General features: G+C 27.2%; 1 protein-coding gene across 1 annotated transcript; it reads left to right on the top strand.

Annotated features, from left to right (window-relative positions):
* Positions 1 to 6347: 6347 nt before the first annotated feature.
* LOC119602051 lies at positions 6348 to 7341 on the top strand. The gene is made up of 2 exons (XM_037953378.1): positions 6348 to 6512; positions 6572 to 7341. Exons 1-2 carry the CDS (start codon positions 6357 to 6359, stop codon positions 6893 to 6895), a joined length of 480 nt encoding a protein of 159 aa, XP_037809306.1. The 5' UTR covers positions 6348 to 6356; the 3' UTR covers positions 6896 to 7341.
* The last annotated feature ends 1176 nt before the right edge of the window (positions 7342 to 8517 follow it).

Raw genomic sequence — 8517 nt, 5'->3', positions numbered from 1 at the left:
TTTTTCTATATGATATTCTGGTTGCGCTTAATTGCCATGAAGGTCATCTACTAAACTTGGCTTAAAAAGATCAGTACATAATAGCATATCAAAGCAATGCAAATGCATTATTTTATACACTGAACAAAATACCCAACTTAATTATATAACAATTATTTAAGTAATATTTTAAATAATTTGTTTCAATTAAAATTTTATTACTGAAATTGAATTATTAAATCTGTTAATATTTTGACATTTTTGTGATAATTCTCCAATTTTTTAAAGCTAAAACTTTGACCTTTAAGAGCTAAGAAACATTATCGTATAATTAATAATGTTATTAATAACTTTCATTAAATCAATTAATATCCAATTTTTTATTCTAATTTTTTAACGTGTTTTTTTATTTTATAATGTATTTTTCATAATTCATATGCGAATATGTTCTCATATATCACTTATTAAATACCGACAACTTATTCATAATATAAACCTCTAACCACCTCTCTTACTGTCAATAATTGCTTGTACTTTTTGTCTGTGTTGACAACATAAATAAGTTTCTGTAATAATAATATCGACATTATAAACAGCAACAGCAGCTTTAACAACGTTATGCTTAAATGATTTAGGAGATCATTTACAGCTCAAAAAAAAAAAGTTCTTTCACAACCAGAATTTCATAAAGTTGCATGTGTTGCAGTTTTGCTGTTTATAGACAAGTGTGTTTGAAGAGGAAAAAAACATTAGAAAAATATTTACAGCAAACATGAGGAAGTTTTTGTGGAACCTCTACATGTCATATATTGATTTCAGTATTAAGTTTGTAAGACACAAAATATCTATAGGAAATGTCTCTTTGTTTAAGAGATATTTGTCTCTTTGTTCAAGAGATATTTTCTATAGATATTATCCACTTGTTTGAGATACAAAATTTCTCTTTGTTTAAGAGAGAAATTTTCTATAGAAAATTTGTCATTGTTTAAGAGATATTTTCTATAGAAAATTCCTCTTTGTTTAAGAGACATTTTCTATACAAAAATTCTCATTGTTTAAGAGATATTTTCTATAGAAAATTTCTCTTTGTTAAAGAGATATGTTCTATAGAAAATTTCTCTTTGTTTAAGAGCTATTTTCTATAGAAAATTTCTCTTTGTTTAAGAGATATTTTCTATAGAAAATTTCTCTTTGTTTAAGAGATATTTTCTATAGAAAATTTCTCTTTGTTTAAGAGATATTTTCCATAGAAAACTTCTCTTTGTTTAAGAGATATTTTCCATAGAAAATTTATCTTTGTTTAAGAGATATTTTCCATAGACAATTTCTCTTTGTTTAAGAGATATTTTCCATAGAAAATTTCTCTTTGTTTAAAATATATTTTCCATAGAAAATTTCTCTTTGTTTAAAAGATATTTTCCATAGAAAATTTCTCTTTGTTTAAGAGATGTTTTCCATAGAAAATTTCTCTTTGTTTAAGAGATATTTTCCATATAGAAAATAGAATATAGAAAATTTCTCTTAAGGGATATTTTCTATAGAAAATTTGTCATTGTTCAAGATAATTTTTATATAGAAAATTTCTCTTTGTTTAAGAGATATTTTCTCTAGAAAATTTCCCTTTGTTTAAGTGATATTTTCTCTAGAAAATTTCTCTTTGTTTAAGAAATATTTTCTCTAGAAAATTTCTATTTGTTTAAGAGATATTTTCTATACAAAAATTCTCATTGTTTAAGAGATATTTTCTATAGAAACTTTCTCTTTGTTAAAGAGATATTTTCTATAGAAAATTTCTCTTTGTTTAAGGGATATTTTCTATAGAAAATTTCCCTTTGTTTTAAAGATATTTTCTATAGAAAATGTCTCTTTGTTTAAGAGATATTTGCTGTAGAAAATTTCTCTTTTTTAAGAGATATTTTCTGTAGAAAATTTCTCTTTTTTAAGAGATATTTTCTATAGAAAATTTCTCTTTTTTAAGAGATATTTTCTATAGAAAATTTCTCTTTTTTAAGAGATATTTTCTATAGAAAATTTCTCTTTTTTAAGAGATATTTTCTATAGAAAATTTCTCTTTGTTTAAGAGATATTTTCTATAGAAAATTTCTCTTTGGTTTAGATATATTTTCTCTAGAAAATTTCTCTTTGTTTTAGAGATATTTTCTCTAGAAAATTTTTCTTTTTTTTAAGAGATATTTTCTATACAAAATTGCTGTTTGTTTAAGAGATATTTTCTATAGAAAATTCTCTTTGTTTAAGAGATATTTTCTCTAGAAAATTTCTCTTTCTTTAAGAGATATTATCTCTAGAAAATTTCTCTTTATTTAAGAAAATTTCACTTTGTTTAAGATATATTTTCTATAGAAAATTTCTCTTTGTTTAAGAGATATTTTCTATAGAAAATTTCTCTTTGTTTAAGAGATATTTTCAATAGAAAATTTCTCTTTGTTTAAGAGATATTTTCTATAGAAAATTTCTCTTTGTTTAAGAGATATTTTCTATAGAAAATTTCTCTTTGTTTAGGAGATATTTTCTCTAGAAAATTTCTCTTTCTTTAAGAGATATTTTCTCTAGAAAAATTGTCTTTGTTTAAGAGATATTTTCTCTAGAAAAATTGTCTTTGTTTAAGAGATATTTTCTATAGAAATATATTTTCTCTAGAAAATTTTAAGAGGTCGATGAACTTATTTTTGGTGAAGGGTATCGTTACAGCTGAAAATTTTCTATTTATTTCTTTGCAAATAGATTTTATTGTAATTGTTTTAAAAGCCATTTCTTGATTTTTAGACTGAATAATTATATATTGTTGGTAAATACCAATGAGAATATAATTATTTGTACGTAAATTTTGAACTAAGTGGACATTATAGGAAGAAAATGTTCAGTAATAAATGTTTTAAAAAAGTGAAACACTTAGCGATATTTGATTTCAAACTCTTTGAAATTTTAACATTTGATTGTCATGTTGGAACATAGAAAGAACAACTGTATCTCAAAGCTAAAGGGATTAAGCTTTCGATTAACCTGATGATCAATAAACAGTATCTCGGAGCTAAGCAGATGGTGCAGCGAAATTTTTCATATATTTTGATTAAAAAATCGTACATCACGTAGATTTGAAAGACTTTACGTTCAAAAGTTGCAATTAATTTTTCTTATTTAAGAAAACCTTTACCACAATTACCTAAAAATATTTTTATTTTAACTTCCATTCCAGTCATTAGCTTCTTCCATCTTTTACATACTGATCATGAACTTGAACCATAACTATTTGAGTATCGACAGCTCAATCGACAAAAACAAACTTGAACCTCAAATGTGCGTGTGTTGCGTGTAAAACTGCACCAAAATACACTTACTACATACAAACCTGTCAATTACTTATTCACACTCACTGAGAAACAAGCGGACGCTTGGCAAAATTGGAGACAAAACCAAGTGAACAAAGATTCAAGGTCTTTACTAAGTACACACACACACATCGATTCCTATGCTCACGCACAGGTAGTTCGTTAACAAAAAAATATATTCACATAAATCTAATTGCAGCAAAGTTATTTTATCTTCGAACAACATTGGCGTTGGTCAGTCACTGAGTTGCTATTAGTAACAATTTTTACACTTAGAGAAATTAGGCAGTGAAATTTAGAATTTAGAAGCGAAAGAGTAATAGAGAAGCAGAAAGAACTTATGGAATGGCAGTGTTTCGTACAGTCTGAAGGACAACATCTTATATCATATTTTAATGTTTCTAAATTCTTGCTGATATTTTTCTCAGTGTATACTAGTTAAAACCAGAATGTACATACATTAATGTTATTATTTGTTATTGTTAATGTAACTGTTATTAAACATGATTTATTTTTAAATCTCTAAGACTCCAACTGAATTTCATTATAAACATTTTTTCAGTTATTTTGTCAAGTTTGACATAAACAAAAAACGAAACCAGCCAACAGTTGAAACATGTTTGTCTTAAAAGAACTAAGATTTAAAGTAAACTACTTGGTACAAACGTCATGATACTCATGGTGGAGTATGTGGAAGTTTAAATTAGCTGCTGCTGCAGCTGCTGTAAAACATTAGCAACTGCTGCTGCTGCTATTGTTGTTGCTGACTTTGTTGACCAAAGTTTAAGTTGGAATAAAAAAAAAAAACGAAAGTGTTTCTTTGTTATAATATTTATCCCAACAATCTAACTCCACCGGACTTTGTTGTTCTCTCTCTCCATATCTTTTAATTTTGTTTTTTTTTTCGATTTTTTTCTAAACATGTAAAATATGTTGTAATACTAATAATGTATGTTGCACTGTTGTTGTTTATGTTATTTTGTGTTGTTAATATTATTACAATTATTGTAGATAAATTAAAAAAAACCCACAATTGCTAGAAACGACATTACGACAGTTAAATTCTTAAGCAGCAGCACCCCATTCATTTATACGTTACATGAATTAATTGTCTAAATAGGAAATATTTTCGAACAAAACATTAAAGAAAACTGGATTTGATAGCTATTATTTAGAATATTGCAATATTTTTGTATGCAACTTTGTTTTAATTTGTATTTAGAAATTTTTCAATGAGTTGAAAAAACTTAAAATTTTCATAATAGAATGTTTCTTAAACAAAAAGAAACATTCTACGGTAAATGTCTCTTAAACAAAGAGAAATTTCTATAGAAAATATATCTTCATCAAAGAGAAATTTTTAGAAAATATATCTTTAACAAAGGGAAACTTTCCATAGAAAATATTTCTTAAACCAAGAGAAATTTTCTACATAAAATGTCTCTTAAATAAAGAGACATTTTGAATAGAAAATATCTCTTAAATAAAGAAAATAGAAAATATCTCTTTAACAAAGAGAAATTTTCTATAGAAAAAACACTTAAACAAAGAGAAATTTTCTGTAGAAAATATCGCTTAAACAAAGATAAATTTTCTAAGAAAATATCACTTAAACAAAGAGAAATTTTCTATAGAAAATATCACTTAAACAAAGAGAAATTTTCTATAGAAAATGTCTCTTAAATAAAGAGAAATTTTTAATAGAAAATATCTCTTAAACAAGGAGAAATTTTCTATAGAAAATGCTTCTTAAACAAGAGAGATTTTCTGTAGAAAATGTCTCTTAAACAAAGAGAGGTTTTCTGTAGAAAATGTCTCTTTAAAGAAATAGAAATTTTGTGTAGAAATTATATCCTTAAGTAAAGAGAAAGCATATCTTGAACAAAGAAAATGTCTTTCTCTTTCTTTTTGTTTAAGAAATATTTTTTATAGAACATTTTTCATTGTTTAAGAGATATCTTCTATAGAAAATTTTCTTTATTGTAGAAAATTTCTCTTTGTTTCAGAGATAGAAAATTTCTCTTTGTTTAAGATATGTTTTCTATAGAAAATTTCTCTTTGTTTAAGAGATGTTTTCTATAGAAAATTTCTCTTTGTTTAAAAGATGTTTTCTATAGAAAATTTCTCTTTGTTTGAGAGATGTTTTCTATAGAAAATTTCTCTTTGTTTAAGAGATGTTTTCCATAGAAAATTTTTCTTTGTTTAAGAGATGTTTTCCATAGAAAATTTTTCTTTGTTTAAGATAAGTTTGCTATAGAAAATTTTTCTTTGTTTAAGAGAAGTTTTCCATTGGAAATATATCTTGTTTAAGAGATGTTCTCTATAGAAAATTTCTCATCGTTTAAGAGATGTTATAGAAAATTTGTCTCTTTTATTAAGAGATTTCTCTTTGTTTATGAGATGTTTTCTATAGAAAATTTCTCTTTGTATAAGAGATGTTTTCTATAGAAAATTTCTCTTTGTTTATGAAGTGTTTTCTATAGAAAATTTCTCTTTGTTTAAGAAGTGTTTTCTATAGAAAATTTCTCTTTGTTTAAGAGATGTTTTCTATGGAAAATTTCTCTTTGTTTAAGAGATGTTTTGTTTTTGTTCTTCTTAATCAAATTCCTATTGACCCATTAACACTCAGAAAATGGTAAATTTACAATTATTTTTTGTTGGGTCAGTGTTAAAAGAATAAAACTAAAAAGTTATAAATTAAACCACCAAACTTCTGTAATAAAACAACAAAGATAAAAAATGCAAACAAATAAACAATAAACATTTGTAAAATGAGTCTGTCTTTCCGTCTGTCCATCCGACGACGTCGCTGTGAGGCTGAGTGTCGGTTTTGTGTTTTATTACATTTAATGTTTCTAATTCTCATTATTTGCGAATGTTCCAGCGTTTTCATGAGATGTTGTTGATTTTTTGTTGGTAAGCTCTTAATGTTTCCATAGCTATTGTTGTTGTTGTTGTGTGCATTTTTATGGCTTTATAGTTCATTTGGGAATTTGTTTTTCGTGTGGTGGCATTGTAAGTTGGAAACAAATGATTTTAGTATATAAACCGCCACATAAACTTAGATTAAAACATAATCAATTTAGACTTCAGTCTCAACACAGACCTCTATTGAACTTTTTCAAATTTAATTTTTTCTTCCTCAACAAACAAATTTTTCCAACTCTAAACAAAATGTTCAAATTGGTAAGTCCTTAAAGATCCTGGCAATCAGACTGTTTTCTTCAACTCCAATATTCTTACAGGTGGTGTTGTGTGCTCTTCTTGCCGTAGCTGCTGCTCGTCCTGGTTACTTGTCAGCCCATGGACCTTTGTTGTACTCTGCTCCCGCAACTGTGATCCACGAACCAGCTTATGCTAAAGTTGGAGCCATTGTTAAATCCATACCCACTGCCGTCTCACATCAATCCATTTCCCAGGTGCATAGCTCAGCCCATGTTGTGCAACCCATTGTTGCTCCTGTTGTCAAAACAACCATTGCTGCTGCACCCATTTTACATGCTGCTCCTGTTGTTCATGCTCCTGCCATTTCATATGCTGCCCATGGTCTTCATTTGCCTTCCTGGTAAATGTTGCAACAGCACTTGACCAGTGCTAACTACCAACAACAACAACAAGCAATTATTAATAATCAATAACAACAAAAACAAAAATGATGTGTGGATTTTGTCTTTAGCTCATTAAGTTTGCGTTTCTACTGCCGCAGCTGCAAGTAACCCGGTTCTGACAGTTGGACGTCGTTCAATTCAAAATTCTAAATGACCTCATTTTATTTCTTTGTAAATTTTTTTACTTCCTGTTTCTCTATTTTTAGACATCTCTCAAAGACATTTTTTATATTCATTTTCTACTTCATGTTGTGTAAATATGTATTTTTTTAATTTATTCTATTAGTTTCTATTCTATTTCATTCTACTTGAAAGTATTTTGTAGTTTTGTTCTGTATAACTTGTTTAAACGAAAATTGACTGATAAATGCAATTTTGAAAATAAAAGGAAATGAAAGATAAATAAATGTATTTTGTAAAAAAAACTTAAATCAAAAAGTTGTTTTGTGATTTGCAGCTTTTATACAAAGGGAAATTTTCTAATGAAAAGATTTCTATGAAAATTTTCTATAGAAAATTTCTCATTGTTAATTTCTTATTGTTCTCTATAGAAACTTTCTCATTGTTAAAGTTCAGTTCTGGTTCAGTTCTGGTTTAGTTCTAGTTCAGTTCTAGTTCAGTTCTAGTTCAGTTCTAGTTCAGTTCTAGTTCAGCTCTAGTTCAGTTCTAGTTCAGTTCAGTTCAGTTCAGTTCAGTTCTAGTTCTAGTTCTAGTTCAGTTCTAGTTCAGTTCTAGTTCAGTTCTAGTTCAGTTCTAGTTCAGTTCTAGTTCAGTTCTAGTTCAGTTCTAGTTCAGTTCTAGTTCAGTTCTAGTTCAGTTCTAGTTCTAGTTCAGTTCTAGTTCAGTTCTAGTTCAGTTCTAGTTCAGTTCTAGTTCAGTTCTAGTTCAGTTCTAGTTCAGTTCTAGTTCAGTTCTAGTTCAGTTCTAGTTCAGTTCTAGTTCAGTTCTAGTTCAGTTCTAGTTCAGTTCTAGTTCAGTTCTAGTTCAGTTCTAGTTCAGTTCTAGTTCAGTTCTAGTTCAGTTCTAGTTCAGTTCTAGTTCAGTTCTAGTTCAGTTCTAGTTCAGTTCTAGTTCAGTTCTAGTTCAGTTCTAGTTCAGTTCTAGTTCAGTTCTAGTTCAGTTCTAGTTCAGTTCTAGTTCAGTTCTAGTTCAGTTCTAGTTCAGTTCTAGTTCAGTTCTAGTTCAGTTCTAGTTCAGTTCTAGTTCAGTTCTAGTTCAGTTCTAGTTCAGTTCTAGTTCAGTTCTAGTTCAGTTCTAGTTTAGTTCTAGTTCAGTTCAGTTCTAGTTCAGTTCTAGTTCTTCGTTAAAGTGATATTTTCTACAGAAAATTTCTCTTTGTTAAAGAGATATTTTCTATAGAAAATTTCTGTTTGTTAAAGAGATATTTTCTATAGAAAATTTCTGTTTGTTAAAGAGATATTTTCTATAGAAAATTTCTGTTTGTTAAAGAGATATTTTCTATAGAAAATATCTGTTTATTAAAGAGATATTTTCTATAGAAAATGTCTGTTTGTTTAAGAGATATTTTCTATAGAAAATTTCTCTTTGTTTAAGAGATATTTTCTATAGAAAATTTCTCTTTG

The sequence above is a fragment of the Lucilia sericata genome, unplaced genomic scaffold (genome assembly GCF_015586225.1).
Source record: "Lucilia sericata isolate MDLA Ls3-8-SP2 unplaced genomic scaffold, ASM1558622v1 Contig000207F_arrow, whole genome shotgun sequence".
Classification (NCBI taxonomy): domain Eukaryota; kingdom Metazoa; phylum Arthropoda; class Insecta; order Diptera; family Calliphoridae; genus Lucilia; species Lucilia sericata.
Note: the sequence above shows the minus strand (reverse complement) of the source record. Positions and strands in the feature narration are given on the sequence as shown.

Bases quoted from the DNA above. Each gene is read 5' to 3' on its own strand.
- LOC119602051 (XM_037953378.1), top strand. From the start codon at position 6,357: ATGATTTTAGTATATAAACCGCCACATAAACTTAGATTAAAACATAAT. The intron at 6,513-6,571 runs GTAAGTCCTTAA...ATATTCTTACAG, and splicing joins TAAACAAAATGTTCAAATTG to GTGGTGTTGTGTGCTCTTCT.